We start from the raw sequence: 17,854 nt of genomic DNA, 5'->3' as shown, positions 1-17,854 counted from the left end.
GTAAATTCATGTCTCCCACAACTTTCTCCATAAGACGTTGAAATGTGGCAGATGCTCCAGAAATCCCTTGGAGCATGCGTTCGAACTGATAAAACCCTAATGGGCAGATGAAGGCTGTCTTCTCCTTATCTTCTTCACCCAGAGGGATCTGGTAGTATCCACTCCGAAGATCCAACACAGAGAACCACTGGCTTCCCAGCAAACAGTCTAAGGCATCTTGAACTCAAGGCACTGTGTACTGGTCAACCACACTATGGCGGTTTAGGGTGCGGTAGTCAATACACATCCGAATTTTCCCATTCTTTTTATGGACCACCACAATGGGTGTGGCGTATGAGCTGCGGGACTCTGTAATGATGCCATTTGCAGCCAGCTCTTGAAGATGTTGTCGCACATCTTCCATCTCAGAGAGAGCAAGCCTCCTAGATCTCTCTCTGAAAGGTCGAGAGTCATGTAGTCTGATGTTGTGCTCTACTCCTTTTGCACATCCCACATCCCACTCATGCAATGAGAACACCTTGGATCTTTCACAAAGTTTCCTTCTTAGGTGATCTTTCCACTCCTCGGACAATGGTGAATCTCCAAAGTCAAACTTTGCTGGGTCTATTGTTGGCACTTGAGTCTCACACTGGGGTTTTACAATTGATTCAGGCTCGAAGAGGTCTGCTATCTTTTGTCCTTGCCTCACAACAACATCTCTACTTGTTTCATTAGTAATCAGTATAGTCACCTTTTCCTGGGCTTCAGCAGGTAGGGTTATGACTCCACTGGGGACCAGCACTCCTTCCGGGAGCTCTCCTTCAGCCGGCTGCTCTATCATTGCTAATGCCCCTTTACTGCCTTTCAGCCTGGTACTCATGACTAGCACTTCTTGCTCCGTCCTTGCAGGCACTACTAAGGGGGTTGTACCCATGTACTTCAGTGCCCCAATCGATAGCTCAGATGTCTCCTTTTTAGCGCTCTCAATTTTCCTATAGGCTTCAGCACAAAGCATATGGATCATCAGGGTACTCAGGTACTGGTCCCCAGCCCGTTGTCTGCAGTAATCCGCGAGCACCTTTAAGATGCTGGAGTTGGTCCCTATCAGCACAGACACATCAGAGGTCCCTTTCGGGTCAGGGCATATTAAGGCAGCAGTGTCTACCTCTTGCTTTACCCCAGCAACCTCCTCTGGGAATTCCAGGTGCACTATGACATACCCTTAATAGGGGTATTCATCCATGCTGAGGCCACACAGACCAATGCCAGTCAGTGGCTGTATGGGCAGGTGCCTAAGCATCTGTTGGTAGAATGACTGAAATATAATAGTCACTTGAGATCCAGTGTCAAGCATGGCTTTACACTCCGCCCCTTCAATCCTCACCATGACCTCTGCTCGAGGCCCTATCAGTCCTGCAGGGATTCCAGCTGGATGGTCTCTTCTGGGGGAATCTTCAAATCCTCTAGGCCTAGGTGGTCTCTGTCCCCGGACCTTCTGGCAGCTACTGGATCTCTTCCAACTAATCCTCAGCTTTTCATACACTAAGGAGGGGTTCTCTTCCTTATGGCAGTTAGCAGCACTGTGCCCATCCTGACCACACCGGTAGCAAAAGAATTGTCCTTTCCCCATTTGGCGAGGTGGGACGGTGACTCTAGATATTGACTTCTCTATCGTCACAGTCTGAGGCTCCTTATTCCTGGAAATCTTAGCTCGGTCAATGATGCTTTGCAGCTCAGCTATCCGTTCTGCCAGGACCTGCATTTGTTGGGCAAGTTCCTCTGTGGTGCTCACCATCAGTACACTGGCCATTGGCAGTGGCATCGTGCTGGCTGGTTCCAATGTTTGGGCTTCAAAACACTCACTGGCTGCCTGCCTTTCTTCTTCTTCCCTGACCTCCTTTATCAGCTGGGAGTAACTTGGGGGATGTTCCTGCCGTTCTCTTAGTCGGAGATGAAGTAGGATTGGGTTCTGATACTGAGTCTCTCTTACAACTTCAGCCAGTCTGGTCTGATCCATCTGCTCAGCAGTCACTGCTCCCCTCGTAACAGCTCTCTGAAGTAGTCTCTCCAGCCTCTGTATATACGCTGAAAATTTCTCACCCCTTTGCTATCGGGAATTAATGAATTTACAGTAGCTGTCCTCAGGGCCCTCTACACTCCCAAAGGTATTATCAAGGGCCTCTAGGCAGTCCTTCACACTGACCTCAGGGTCAGTGAGCTTCAGGGTGCGAATTACATCTAATGCTGGGCCACTAAGGCTCTCTATTAGACATCGTCGCTTTTCTACATCGGGTACGGCCCACTCCCGCAGCATTTCAGTAGTATGCTCCGACCAGAGTTCAAACTCCTCTTCCCCAGCAAATAACCTTAACTTACGACAAGAGTTCGATGTAGCATAGGCCAACACAATCTTTTCCAATATATGCCCCAGTGCTTTTGCCCAATCATAGGCTGAGTCTGCCGCCCCTGAGCTAGAGGCTGCAGGACTGGGGCCCAACAAATCCGACATATTAGCCATTATACAAACAGTAGTTTCCTCAAAATATAAACACAATTCTTTCCCAATACAGTGGAACACTCAACAGGTGCTTGCGAGGGGTACTGACCCAGGGATCCCGGACAAGCCCCCAAAAATGTAACCCTTCTGCCCCTCTGAGCTGGCAGCAACAAGGGCCGGGTTCAGTATCCAGGGGTTCCGTTTCAGTAACACAATGCATAACTGGCTCGAGCCCCCACCCAGTGACCTGGGACACTCACATACCACACACCCCTGGGCACCTCTAGGAGGCAATACTTCCCCTCTCGCAAGCACAGAGTCTGAGTGTAGCAAAATCTTTTTAATAAAGGAAGGAATCAATGCGGCATCCCATTGGAGAAACACCACAAACAGGGTTATAACACAAACCATAAACAAAAACCCACCTCCAAGTACGTTTGGCACTGTCCTTTTTCCCCTTAGGGTTTTAAGTCCAATCACCCCAAAGTCCAACAACCCAAAAGTCTCTGGTCAATGCCACCCCAGAGTTCGAGAGTTTATCTGTAGAGGTCCCTCCCCCCAGCCTGGGTAGAAAGGGGCACCTTACGTGGTCCGGGGCCAACTGCCCTGCCTCTCCATGGGTTCTGCTTCCGCCTTCTCCACGAACTGCTCCGCTTTACCAGCCGCTCCACTCTGCTCCTCCAGCCGTCCTCAGAAACTGCTCCGCTCCACCAGCTGCTCTGCTCCATGAGCTGCTCTAGTTCTCTCTGCAAACTGCTCGGCTCCACTCGCTCTGTGGGCCGCTCCACCCGTCCCACAGCTACTCCACTCTGCCAGCCGCTCCGCTGCCACCAGCTGTCCCGTGATCCGCTCCAGCCATCCCCACAACTGCTGTACTCCGCCAGCTGCTCTGTTCCACAGTATAGCTTCAGGCTCCCCCACTAGTTAACACAGTACTCAGTGCTCTCAGCTCAGTGATTTCAACTCTTAGTGATCTCAGCTCTTAGTAGGGGAGCCCCAGTGCTAGTGCACCATTAGCCCAAAGTGAGTTCAGCTCAGTAACCTGTATTTAGATTCTTGAGGGTATAAAAAAAACCAATTCTGACATTCCACAGTGGAGAGAGGAGGGGGTGGAACTGGTGCTTCTGGCTCCACAAGGAGCCTGCAGCCCAGGCACAGATACCTGTTCCCAGCCTCTCTCAATTCACTGGGTTTTGGAACCCATGTCCCTTGTCTAGCAAGTACCACCCAACTGAGGGTGAGTCATTTGTCACCAAGCAGTCCCACAGCTCGGCAGTCTGATATAGGGTAGGTGTGCCTATGCAAATACACTCTGAAATTCTTTCCACCAGATGTCAGGGTAAAGCTTATCCTGACTCTGCTTACATAATGAACTGGGACATATAAAGGCCAACTGCCCAAAGAACCCCAACCGAGTGCAGGTCATTTTATCTCCATCACTCCAAAGATTCCCAGACCCAGATGCCTCTCAAATACCCTTGGAGCAAAGGGAAAGTTTGAGAGTGGGTGGAAAGAAGGTTACCGCATGGAGAGACACTGTGGCACAAGTGTCAGCTATCCACCAATCCTTGGTGGACCCCAAATTCATCAACCCAAAGGCCCAAGTGACAATTTACCCCTTCATGTCAAAAGCTGTAGACTTGCCTACAGCTAAACTGCCTGTCGAGTACAAAGGTTGGTCAGGAATATAGACTTTTGCAGTCTATGACAATTATCCCATCCCCATGCTGCTGGGGGAAGACTTGGCCAACCAGGTGAAGCAGGCCAAGAGAGTGGGAATGGTTACACGTAGCCAAACCAGGCAAGCTTCCAGACCCATTCCTGTTCCTGAGCCATCCACAGGGACCCCATCTGTGTTACCAGAGACCCAGACAGAGGTAGCGGACCCGGATCCCCTACCAACGACTGTAACAGCCACAGTGCCTCCAGTCCCAGACCAGGAACTGGAAAAGCAAACAGCACCAGAACCGTTGCCAGCACTGACGCCAGTGCTTGCAAACCCATTTTCAACCCCAACGCCAGAGGGCGCCAGCGAGCCTGAACTGGCAGAAGCAGCAGACAACCATACCCAAGAGGCTCAGCCAGAGCCTAAAATACCACCTGATGCACCAGCAGAGAACGGCTCACCAGCAACGAAAAAAACCCCATCACCTACATCGCTTCCAGAGGGACCAAGCCCAAGTCCACAGTCTAAGGAAGAACTGGTGTCTCCAGCTTCAAGGAAACAGTTCCAAACTGAGCAGGAAGCAAATGACAGCCTTCAAAAAGCTTGGGCAGCAGCACAGAGCACCCCACCGCCTCTCAGCTCTTCTGATCAATCCCGGTTTGTTGTAAAACAAGGACTTTTATACAAGGAGACTCTTTCTGGTGGACACCAGGAAGACTGGCACCCGCAAAAACAGTTGGTGGTTCCCACTAAGTACCGGGGGAAGCTCTTGAGCTTAGCCCATGATCATCCCAGTGGCCATGCTGGGGTAAACAAAACCAAAGACAGGTTGGGGAAGTCCTTCCACTGGGAGGGGATGGGCAACGACGTTGCCAAATATATCCGGTCTTGTGAGGTGTGCCAAAGAGCGGGGAAGCCCCAAGACCAGGTCAAGGCCCCTCTCCAGCCACTCCCCATAATTGAGGTCCCATTTCAGCGAGTAGTTGTGGATATTCTGGGTCCTTTCCCAAAAAAGACCCCCAGAGGAAAGCAGTACATACTGACTTTTGTGGACTTTGCTACCCGATGGCCGGAAGCAGTAGCTCTAGGCAACACCAGGGCTAAAGCTGTGTGCCAGGCCCTAACAAACATTTTTGCCAGGGTAGGTTGGCCTTCCGACATCCTTACAGATTCAGGATCTAATTTCCTGGCAGGAACCATGAAAGAACTGTGGGAAACTAATGGGGTGAATAACTTGGTTGCCACCCCTTACCACCATCAAATCAATGGCCTGGTCGAAAGGTTTAATGGAACTTTGGGGGCCATGATACATAAATTCGTCAATAAACACTCCAAAGACTGGAACCTAGTGTTGCAGCAGTTGCTGTTTGCCTACAGGGCTGTATCACATCCCAGTTTAGGGTTTTCACCATTTGAACTTGTGTATGGCCACGAGGTTAAGGGGCCATTACAGTTGGTGAAGCAACAATGGGAGAAGTTTACGCCTTCTCCAGGGACTAACATTCTGGACTTTGTAAGCAACCTACAAAGCACCCTCGGACACTATTTAGCCCTTGCTAAAGAAAACCTAAAGGATGCTCAAAAAGAACAAAAGGCCTGGTATGATAAACATACCAGGGAGTGTTCCTTCAAGGTAGGAGACCAGGTTATGGTCTTGAAGGTGCAACAGGCCCATAAAATGGAAGCATCATGGAAAGGGCCATTCACGGTCCAAGAGCGCCTGGGAGCTGTTAACTACCTCATAGCATTTCCCAATTCCTCCCTAAAGCCCAAATTATACCACGTTAATTCTCTCAAGCCCTTTTATTCCAGAGACTTACAGGTTTGTCAGTTTACAGCCCAGGGAGGAGATGATGCTAAGTGGCCTGAAGGTGTATACTACGAAGGAAAAAGTCACGGTGGCGTGGAAGAGGTGAACCTCTCCACAACCCTGAAACATCTGCAGCGGCAACAGACCAGGAAGCTGTGCACTAGCTTCACTTCATTGTTCTCAGCCACCCCAGGATGGACTGAATGGGCATACCACTCCATTACCACAGGTAATGCTCACCCAATTAGACCCCCAGCCTACCGAGTGTCTCCTCACGCCCAAGCTGCTATAAAACAAAAAATCCAGAACATGCTACAGATGGGTATAATACATTCATCTACCAGTGCATGGGCATCTCCAGTGGTTCTGGTACCCAAACGAGATGGGGAAATAACGCTTTTGCGTGGACTACCGTAAGCTAAATGCGGTAACTGGTCCAGACAACTATCCAATGCCACGCACCGATGAGCTATTGGAGAAGTTGGGACGTGCCTAATTCATCTCTACAATAGACTTAACCAAGAGGTACTGGCAAGTACTGCTAGACAAACCTGCCAAAAAGAGGTCAGCATTTATCACCCATGCGGGGGTGTATGAATTTAATGTGCTTCCAAGATAGAAACCCACATCACAGAGAGACAGAATACATGACAATGAAAGTGTCAAGTGAAATTCCAGAACAGGTTACATCTGATTATTCAGAATCAGGACAAGAGATTCTCCCATTACATTCTCCTCTGATCCATTCAAACCTGATTCACTCAGCCCTGTCTCAACAGTCAGTTATGTTATTTACAAAATGTTTAATACCCTAGCATCCCCATAATGAGGGGAAAACGGCCACCTTGCCAAAAGTGGCTTTACAATAGATGGAACCTGGGATTGAAATTCCAAATGATCACAATGTGTTTGGGATCCATTTGAATTCCCCTTCCAGGACTTTGGCCATGGCTACATTGGCGCTTTACAGCGCTGCAACTTTCATGCTCAGGGGTGTGAAAAAACACCCACCTGAGCGCGGCAAGATACAGCGCTGTAAAGCCTCAGTGTAATCAATGCAGCTGCAAGCTACACCCGTAAGGGATGTGGTTTACGTGCAGCGCTGGGAGAGCTCTCTCCCAGCGCTGGCACTCCGACCACACTCACACTTCAAAGCGCTGCCATGGCAGCGCTTTGAAATGTCAAGTGTAGCCATACCCTTTGGCACTTTCATCTCCAGTCATAGTGACTGGTATAGGATTAAAGAAGTCAAAACAACATCTGCAAGCACAGACAATGGAGAATGCTTCATCACAGGACACACTGAGAAGTGGATGGACACAATGTGATGAAGATAAAAATTGCATGGCTCAGACAAAAGGCAGCAGTTCTGCAGTGATGGGGAAGGAGGGATTCTCTGAGTCACCCCATCTCCTTCCAGTGTCACAGAAGCTGAAATTATACTTTCTTTCCTGCCCCTGCGCCTCTTCATTTACATATAATTTTAAAAATTCCCAGTTAACTGCTTTTCAGCACAACCCAGAGCAACGTGAGAACAACTGGTAATGATACAAATTTTATCACTGGTGGCTCTAACAATAACTTTGCAATAGGAGGAATGGTATAAATGTGATGCTCCTTGGTTCCTGATAGGAAGGGCACACTCAAAATTACTTGTAGGACAACAGAAAGGACAAATGCCCTCTTTAGAGATGGACCCAAACTGCAAAAAGCAAAAATCAGCCACTTATGTGGACAAGCTGAGGGATAACGGTGCTGCAAACAGTTTAAAGAGCTTTAAAAGTTACTATGTGGGAATCATAGAATATCAGGGTTGGAAGGGACCTCAGGAGGTCATCTAGTCCAACCCCCTGCTCAAAGCAGGACCAATCCCCAACTAAATCATCACAGACAGGGCTTTGTCAAGCCTGACCTTAAAAACCTCTAAGGAAGGAGATTCCACCACTTCCCTAGATAACACTGGTCTACAATTTTTGAGAAGTCGTCTGCTTCAGAGATAAAATGTGATATTTATTATGTATTTTGATGTGCTGAATTCAAATATGACAATTAAAACAACTGATTGGCTACTGTTTCTAAGATATTTAAGTTTTTACATTTTATATCTATGTATATTGTGTAGATAGTAGTTTTAATCATAAATTGTAAATCTAGGTCTTTTCATGTGTTTATGGTTGCTTTACATGATAATATTTCACCTGTCCTGTTTATGTAACACTTTAAAAATCAGCAAAAGGGTTATATAAATAAAATTTATTATGAATCAAAAGCCAAAAAACTATTATGTACATAGTTTAGTCCTATTCAGTGTCTACTCGGCACTTCTTGGCTTGTCTCTTGTATTCATTAAATGGAGCATCTCTTGTCACTGTCCAGCAATAGTCTGCAAGCATTGATGGGATCCATTTGCCCTGATAGCCTGCCAGGAGATTCCACTACTGTAGTCTGGAGCCCAACAGCTCTGCCTTACTCTTGGGTAGTTCCAAATCCCTGACAAGGTCATTCAGTTCACCTTGTGTTATGAGGTGTGGTTCAGAGGAGGAGGATGGGAGAAAATGTGGGTCCTGTGACACTGATGGTTCAGGACCAGAAGTTTCATCCTCTTCCTCTTCCTCTTCTGACTCAAGTGAGAATGATTCTGGTGCATCAGGAACTGGCGGTCCTTCTCTGTGGGGTACTGGGCGTATAGCTGATGGAATGGTTGGATAATGCACAGTCCACTTTTTCTTCTTTGACACACCTTTCCCAACTGGAGGCACCATGCAGAAGTAACAATTGCTGGTATGATCTCTTGGCTCTCTCCAAATCATTGGCACTGCAAAAGGCATAGATTTCCTTTTTCTGTTCAACTACTGGTGAAGATTTGTTGCAGAAGTGCTGCAGCATATGTGTGGGGCCCACCTCTTGTCCTGATCCCCAATTTTGCAGCCAAAATCAAGGTGATAGGCTTTCTTAGCCATAGTGGTTATACTGCGCTTTTGTGATGCAAAAGTCACTTCACCACAAACATAGCAGAAGTTATCTGCACTGTTCACACAAGTACGAGGCATCTCTGCTCACTTTGGCTAAACAGAAATGTGTCCCTTTGCAAAATCAAACACAGACAAATAAGAGAGCACGACACTGTATGATTTCTAGAGCTGATATAGGGCAATTTGTTCAGCAGAGTGATGTAAGCTTCGTTATGATTGCATCATCCATGACTTCTAGGAATAACATGATGCAATTCATATAATGTATGACGCAATACCAGCTTCAGATTGCATCATTCATTGTTTTGCCTAAAAAGGAAGTACTGTCCAAACCCAGTCATAGATTTATTCATAGATACAGTCAAAAATGTATTTTAGTCATTTCTGGTTTAAATTGAGATCCCTTCCCTTTATAACTCACTTATCCTCCACCATTCCCAAGTCAAGGGTCGTATATACTGACCTAATAGCATATATTGAAAACTAGAGCCAATCAACAATTTTAAGCACCATTTTTGTTCTCTGTGACCCAGAATTAGTAAAGTTGGACTACATGTATTTCAGAAGCATTTTGGCTGTAGAGCAGTGTAACCCATTCCAGTGCTTCACCACTCTCTGAGTGAAAAAGTTTTTCTAATATCCAACCTAAACCTCCCCCACTGCAACTTGAGGTCATTACTCCTTGTTCTATCATCAGGTATCACTGAGAACAGTCTAGATCCATCCTCTTTGGAACTCCCTTTCAGGTAGCTGAAAGCAGATATCAAATCCCCCCTCATTCTTCTCATCCCAGTTCTAACTCCCAATCAGCACCTCGGTACAACACAGTGAGAGGTTATTTAAAAACTCTGCTCACACACAAAGTGTTCTTCTGACCCCAAATGGTCAGCCACATTACTGGGTCACTCTAGGTTTGGATCTTACCCAAAATACCTTGCTGCCAGCCAATCCTTTTGTGACGTTGTTGACAGAACCGGTAACTGTGTAAATCACTGCTGCAACCACTGTTACACATTTGAAGCAAGAATTGTACAAAGGCTGGCGTTTGAGGTGTCCAGGACAAGGTTCTGGTTTGCTGGTTATGATTACGCTGTCTGTATGTGTGTATTGTTTTTGTAGTTGAAGTTACAAATATTGTCTCTATACTGTCTGTATTGCAAACTTATGCTATGCTTCTGGTGACATCCCAGACAAGTTGGTATCAGCTCTGCCTAGCCTGCTTGATGAACCAAAACTTTGCCAGTAGTGTATGGAATTGATTCCATTTAAACAATTCTAGCTCTTTTTCCTTTTATGAATAAACCTTTAGGTTTCAGATTCTAAAGGATCAGCAACAGCACAATTTGTGGGTAAGATCTGATATGTATATTGACTTTTGTCTGGGGCTTGGTCCTTTGGGATCGGGAGAACCTTTTTCTTTGACTGGGGTATTAGTTTTCATAACCATTTGTTCCTATAGCAAGTGGCACTGGTGGTGATACTGGGAAACTGGAGTGTCTAAGGGAATTGCTTGTGTGACTTGTGGTTAGCCAGTGTGGTAAAACTGAAATCCTCTCTGGCTGGCTGGTTTGGTTTGCCTTAGAGGTGGAAAAACCCCAGCCTTGGGCTGTAACCGCCCCCCTTGAAGCAATTTGTCTTGAATTGGCACTCTCAGCTGGGTCCCACCAGAACCAGCATCGTTACACCTTTAGCATCAAAACTCAAGGTTTATTATAAAGGAAAGATAGAAAGAAAAAGGGAGTTGTTAAATGGGAAAGCAGTCATATACATTCCAAAAATCTATATATTGGGTTCTTAGCAGTATTGGCGAGTTGCTAGCTTGAAAGTCGGGGGTGGGGGGAGGTGTCAGGGTACAGAGAATGTGGGGGTTGGATAGGCATGGGAGTCCCGGGGGTCTGTCAGGGGCTGAGTGGGTGAATAGGGGTCAGGGCATTCAGGGGACAGGGAGCATAGGGGTTGGGTAGGGGGTGGGGTCCTGGGAGAGCAGTTAAGGTGGTTGGTCTCAGGAGGGGGAGGTCAGGGGACAAGGAGCGGGGGGGCTGGATGGGTCAGAGATTCTGAGGGCAGCAGTCGGGGCAGGAATTTGGAGGGGGCGGGGCCAAGCTCTTTAGGGAGCCTTCCCTATTTGGTCCTCCATACAGTTTTGCAACCCTGATGTGGCCCTTGGGCCAAAAGGTTTGCCCACCTCGGCCCTTGATCCTTTCCATGGGTTCATTGTACAGCTGATGATCCTGAATGGGCCATCAAACAGGCTAGGCAGTGCTGATGCCAATATGTCTGAGGGTGTCACTCAGAAACGCTGCACAAGTCTGGAAATATAGATATACTCTAAATATCTATAACTCACAACACAAAGTGATACAAACAGAAACAAAATTATCATACTTGGAAAATCATTACATTTTACATGGCATATCTAGAATGATTCATTGCAATTTTATCACATTGGTATTAATAATAAAATAATAATATAAAGTGCCTCAATTCCATACAGTGTCACACTTCGTAAACCAGTGAAATCCCAGGACCAGCTCCCCAGGGCCTTGAAGATGCCAAATACTCTGCTTATGAGGGACTGAAATACCCACATATCTGCTGGGAACACACAGACAGTGTGCCAGTCTGTACCTCTATGTTGACTCTTCAAGAAAATTATGACCAATTTTGTACATAGTACAGCTTGTGAAGTATCATTTGAAAACACAATCTACTGAATATTATCCTCCTGTTAAAATATGTGCAGCAACACTGTATGTAAAGTTATGAGATTTTACTGTATTATATTACTGAAAAAATTACAATTCCGGGGAACACTTGCAAATCAGTTCCTCAGAGACAGCAAGGCAAACAGCTGGTCAAAAAGCCATTCTCTGGAGGGGGAAGGTGTGAAGAAGACATTTACATTCCTTCACTGGAAGCTGATATCTACAACAGACAGCCCGTCACCATCACTCAGCTGAGAACTGAAGTTGTTTCTAGTATAAAGGACGAGTTATAAAAAGAGGTGAGGAAAATGCTTGACACGCTCTCTCTCTCCCCGCTTTCCCTCTGCTTATGAAAACTCAATGAGCTGAATTTGGGCAGCAGAGCGGGTTAGGGGGAGTCTTGGCTGAAAGGACAGCCAGCCTTTCCTAGCATATGGTGAGCTTTTGAATCCGTTTTAGCTTCTCAAGTTAGACATTAGTTTGTGTTTTATCTTGCATTTCTTTTGTAAACAATTCTGACTTTAATGCCTCATTACCCATAGGCACTTAACTACCAAAAAAAAAAAATAGATTTTAACAATCTTGCTTAACCCAAACACGCTGGTTAGATAGAACAATAAAAGTGTATTGGAAACTCCATTTGGGATAACAAGGCTGGTGCATGTCATTTTCCACTGACGAAACGACAGATTTCATATGAGCTTGCGTTGTTCAGTAGTGTGCTGGACAGGGCAAGATGCACATTTCTGGGGGAAGTCTGGGACCGGAGAATTTTCTGGGGTTCTCCGGTGGGGTACTGCAATTCGTGAGTCGCTGATTAGCAGCACTCAGTGCTGTGTGGTTGGGAGTGAGTTACATGCTGGAGACTGTGTGTTAACTGCCACACAGTGGCTTTTCTCACAGTAAAGCAATGTAAAAGGCACCCCAGCTTGGGGAACTGAGGGGAAACAGCTGTTCAACACTCCAGATTGCACTGTGGTTAATGTAACAGACACTCAGTTTCAAAGCCGTTCCTAAAACATGGAGAAACTAAATCCATGTCCGAGAAATCGAAGTCTCCAGAGAGAGGGCAAGTGTCCGTGGCACTGCTTCGTGCTGACAGACAGGTCCAGAGACAAAGAGAGAGAGTCCCGGGGAAGCATGGGCGGGTGGGGTTCAGTGGAGAAAGGGAACAGGAAGGGCAGAGATATTACTGAATGCAGGATCTCAGCGGAACTAGATGTCAGGATAGCACATAGTGCAGCCCACTGGAAAACATAATCCCAACTATATATATAAAATGATGGCATCTAAATTAGCTGGTCCTACTCAAGAGAGGGATCTTGGACTCACTGTGGATAGTTCTTAGAAAACATCCACTCAATGTGCAGTGGCAGTCAAAAAGCGAACAGAATGTTGGGAATCATTAGGAAAGGGATAGATAATAAGACAGAAAATGTCAAATTGCCTCTATATAAATCCATGGTGCATCCATATCTCAAATACTGCCTGCAGATGTGGTCACCCCATCTCAAAGAAGATATAATGGAACTGAAAAAGGTTTAGAAAAGGGCAAAAAAATGAGTAGGGGTATGGAAGAGCTTCTGTATGAGGAGAGATTAAAAAGACTGGGACTTTTCAGCTGGGAAGAGAGGAAGGGGGGAGAGGAGAGAGGTCTATATAATCATGACTGGCATGGAGAAAGTAAATAAGGAAGTGTTATTTACTACTTCTCATAACACAAGGACTAGGAATCACCAAAAAAAAAAAAAAGTATAGGCAACAGATATAAAACAAAAAAAAGGAAGTGTTTCTTCACACAATGCACAGTCAACCTGTGGACTCTTTGCCAGAGGAGGTTGTGAAGGCCAAGACTATAACAGAGTACAAAAAAAGAACATGATAAATTCATGGAGGATAGGTCCATCAATGGCCATTAGCCAGGGAAGATGTCTGTAGCCTCTGCTTGCTAGAAGCTGGCAAAACATGTCAGGTGATGGAACATTTGAGGATTACCTGTTGTGTTCATTCCCTCTGGAGCACCTGGTACTGGCCACTGTCTGAAGACAGTATACAGGGCTGGGTGGACCTCTGGACAGACCCAGTATGGCTGTTTTTTATTTTTACTAGGGAATTGAGTGAGTCCAGTGTAATGGGAGGGAGTAGGAAAATCCCTGGGTGTGGAGAACACTGGGAAATTAGAAGCTATCATTCAGAAGCAACAGACTAATTAGTCTGGAAAAGCAGAATGTGAAAAAGAAGAATTGGGGTCTTGTGAGTTCGGGAACAAGGGACTCAAAAATCCAAGGAGCCTGCAGAGAAGAGAGATTGTGGTTATTACACATGGTGATGGGGGAGCAAGACTCTCCATGTCTCAAGAGGTTTCATTACCAACCTAAGCCATTTTCATATGCTGGGGTGAAATCCAGAGCAGTGAGGAGTTGTGTCATCTGTAATCCTGGGTAAGATTCAGTGTTCTGCTGCTGGTGCTCCCCTGTCTGGATGCCCCCAGCCAGCGTTCAAGGATGCAGAGTGTCTGTGTGATAAGTAACCCTGGACCAGCAGCTCTGACCCCAGCAACCCGTTTCCTACACCCCAAGCACATTCTGGTCCGGGTGCAGTAGGCTCAGGATTTGAGTGAAGGTCAAGGGTAGGAAGCTTCTGCTCGTTATGCTGGACCTAACCCCCCGTTTTACTTGAGCAAAGAGGAGATATCTGACACTGTGTGATACTGCTCCTGTGCTCTGACCCCAGAGTTTTCTGCAGTAGGGGAGAGTATCTGGCAGTGTGTGTGTCACTGGCATATTGGGGTGATGCTGAAAGAGGACAGTGTAGAGGTGGTATTGTGGAGGTGGCATGAACCTTAACTCTTCATTTCCCCTTCCAAGAACAGAGAGGACAGGAATCCTTACCCAGCGAGGTCACATTCTCATAGTTCTCCTGCATGATGGCTCTGTAGAGGGCTCTCTGAGCGGGGTTCAGCAGAGCCCACTCTTCCCTGGTGAAATACACAGCCACCTCCTCGAAGGTCACTGGTCCCTGAAATAGCAAGCATCCAACACTCAGTACCTACTGCCCAACTCACACTCCCAATCAAATGGAAGCTGTGGGTGGACTGCAGTCAACAGAGTCCCACCCCCAGGTGCTCAGAGCATCCTGGAAACACCAAGGTGTGGGGACAAAGAGAGAGCCCCTTGTCTCTCCCAGCAGATCCATCACTCCTACTAGCCACAGACTGATACAGGAGATGGAGCCCCCAGCAGTGTCCAGGGAGAGTTCTGTGGAAGGAAGCCCAACACCCTCCTCATTGTGAGAAGCTGCATTTTTTCAGCCCCATGAAAGTGGTTTATTTTCTGTTGAACAAATTAGAGCATTTCCATCTGCTAACCTCAAGGGTCTGTTCCTAGAATCTAGGCCACTTATTAAACAACTTCCAGCAGGTTTGCCACAACCTGTCCTCCTCCCTTTCCCACCCTGTGAATTTCCTGCCTCGCTCCAACCTCCAAACCAGACTGTGCAAACCTTCCCATTTCTAGTGTATTTGGTGTCCCTTTCCTCCAGCAGAAGCGCACCAGCAACCCCCCAATAATCCCTACCTGAACTTGCTCCACTGCAGTCATTTTTCTCCCCTATCCCATGGGAGGATGGGATGTGCTAGAGTGAATGATGGACGTTATTCTGCAGCCTGGGAGGGTGAGAAGGGTTTCAGAACAGGCTTTAGTTCATTTCACATTGTGATCCTCCCAGGCCCTTTCCCTGCAGGCAGCATCCTAGAGTCTGCCATGCTGGGAAAATGCTTGATGTCTTTATTATAGTGTAGACATGGCCCCTACTGCCAGGCTAAGCCCACAGATAGATTTTTAATATCCCTTCTCCCTCCCCCCATCCCGTAACAAAGACTGAACACAATGCTAGAAAAGGAGCAGAACCAAAGGAATCACTGTGGGGGATTCTTTTGGACACTGACACCACAGCAGCAGGAATATGGAGTCAAGAACCAGCTATTCCTCTGTCTGATCCTTTTCTTGTTCACTGGAATGTGATTCTGCCCAGGGATCATAGACCCATAGACTATCAGGGTTGGAAGAGACCTCAGGAGGTCACCTAGTTCAACCCCCTGCTCAAAACAGGGCCAATCCCCAAATTTTTGGCCCAATTGGCCCCCTCAAGGATTGAACCCACAACCCTGGGTTTTAGAGACCAATGCTCAAACCACTAAGCTATCCCTCCTCTCCATCCTGGGATACCTCTGTCTGAGTGGATTAGAGAGCTGGAAATCTCTCCCCCTACTCATTTCTACCACTGCCCCTTTCAGTCTCTCCTTCCCTTGTCCTCTCTCCCTGCCCCTCTGGCTGGGAAAGTCCCATTCCTGGGGGCTTTGCTCTCTCACGGCTGGATTTTCTCCTGGCAATTGCTAATAGGAGAAGAAATGAAGGGGGGCTGTTTGTGCAGAGTCATTTTTATGCCAGACCCCAGCACTTTCCTTGATAAGAGGGAATTTTATATTGCTAGTTGGAAAAGGGGGACTGTTTGACTGGATTTTATACCACTGTCCAATACATAAACAGAAAGTGATAGTTCCCCCGCCCCCGCCACCATGCACATGGGCAGCAGGGAACCCCCTGAGGAGCTGCTTTAAGAGGGCAAGGAAGGGGGAGCTGGAAGGCTCCCTGGGTGAGGCAAGGGGGCAGCAGTAGGGGATGGGCAGGTGACTGGAAACTGATGGCTGGGGGCAACTGTGTTGGTAGTTAAAGGGCAGCAAGTGGGATTGGGAACCGGGGTCTAGACAGTCTCCATGGGGGACACGTGCCCCTCCCTGCCCTGGCATCTCCTCCCATCCCCACTCCAGGGACAGCCATGTTCTGGGGAATGACTCAGGGCAACAATTTCCCACTGAGACAAGGACAAATCGCTGCAGATAAAATGGGTGGGAAAATGCCCCACATCGGACAGGTTTTAAATTGACATTTGAGACTCATGGAGAGAACAAGGAAAATTGGAGGAGATGGGAGAGCTGATCATTTGAGGGGATGGGGGGAAATCACCCCCCCCACCTCCCCCCCTCTGAACTTCAGAGTATAGCTGTGGGGACCTGCATAAACACCTCTAAGCTTAACTACCCGTTTAGATCTGGTTTCGCTGCCACCATTCAGATTTCTGAGTGTCTGGAACACCCTCTTTCCCCCAAAAACCTTCCCCTCCCTGGGTAGCCTTGACAGACTTCCTCACCAAGTCCCTGATGAACACCGATCCAACCCCTTCGATCTTAACACAAGGAGAATTTAACCATCCCTTCTCCTTTCCCCCACCAATTCCTGGTGAGTCCAGATCCAACCCCCTTGGATCTTAAAACAAGGAAAAATCAATTAGGTTCTTAAAAAGAAGGCTTTTAATTAAAGAAAGAAAGGTAAACATCATCTCTGTAAAATTAGGATGGAAAATAACTTTACAGGGTAATCAGATTCAAAGAGCCCAGAGGAACCCCCTCTGGTCTTAGGTTCAAAGTTACAGCAAACAGAGGTAAAATCCTCTCAGCAAAAAGGACCATTTATAAGTTGAGAAAACAAAAATAAAACTAACATGTCTGCTTGTTTACTTACAAGTTTGAAATAGGAGAGACTGGTTCAGAAAGTTTTGGAGAGCCTGGAGTGATGCCTGGGCCCTCTTAGTCCCAAGAGCAAACAACCCCCAAAACAAAGAGCACAAACAAAAACCGTCCCCCCACCAAGATTTGAAAGTATCTTATCCCCTTAGTGGTCCTTTGGGTCAGGTGTCAGCCAAGTTTCCTGAGCTTCTTAACCCTTTACAAGTAAAAGGATTTTGGTGTCTCTGGCCAGGAGAGATTTTATAGTATTGTACACAGGAGGGCTGTTCCTTCCCTTTAGAGTTATGACAGGGGGTGAGAGGCAAGTGGCAGAAACAGGGACAGGATCCAATTAATTCCCCCACTTTCCCCACCCACCACTCCCCAGGAATTTCCTCTGGGTTCTGCCCTCTGACAGCACCTCCCTCCTGGGCTTAACTCCGCCTCCCCCCCAGCCCTGATTTTGCCCTTTAGCCCCTCTCCTAATGCCGCCTCCAGCTGCCTGACCCCCCCCCCAGGCCCGTAAATTTTCACCCCCTGCTCCGACCCTGGCCACCCCCCTGCTCCAATTCACCCCCTTTGCCCCCGTCTAACCCCTGCCAAAAGCAGCCTGCGGAGTCTCACGGCTCATAAGGGCAGCGCCGTCAGCAGGTGCAGCACAT

The 17,854-nt window shown here is 47.2% G+C and overlaps 2 protein-coding genes across 3 annotated transcripts in view; one reads left to right on the top strand and one right to left on the bottom strand.

Moving 5' to 3' along the window:
• Positions 1–17,854, top strand: part of LOC127036682 (zinc finger protein 436-like) — a 155,280-nt gene that overhangs the window by 115,864 nt on the left and 21,562 nt on the right. The window lies entirely within an intron of this gene.
• Positions 8,191–17,678, bottom strand: LOC127036732 (zinc finger protein 701-like). Of its 2 annotated transcripts, XM_050927911.1 has the most exons (4): positions 17,209–17,678; positions 15,205–15,293; positions 14,521–14,647; positions 8,191–8,767 (listed from the first exon to the last, which is right to left on the bottom strand). In XM_050927911.1, the coding sequence occupies exons 2-4, from the start codon at positions 15,226–15,228 to the stop codon at positions 8,388–8,390; spliced, it is 531 nt and encodes a 176-aa protein (XP_050783868.1). In that variant the 5' UTR covers positions 15,229–15,293; positions 17,209–17,678; the 3' UTR covers positions 8,191–8,387. The 2 variants fall into 2 exon arrangements, 1 of the variants encoding a protein (XP_050783868.1); XR_007770212.1 differs by lacking the exons at positions 15,205–15,293; positions 17,209–17,678 and having other exon boundaries at positions 8,191–13,920; positions 14,521–14,615.

The sequence above is a fragment of the Gopherus flavomarginatus genome, chromosome 18, assembly GCF_025201925.1.
Source record: "Gopherus flavomarginatus isolate rGopFla2 chromosome 18, rGopFla2.mat.asm, whole genome shotgun sequence".
Classification (NCBI taxonomy): domain Eukaryota; kingdom Metazoa; phylum Chordata; order Testudines; family Testudinidae; genus Gopherus; species Gopherus flavomarginatus.
This window is presented reverse-complemented; position numbering and strand designations above follow the sequence as displayed.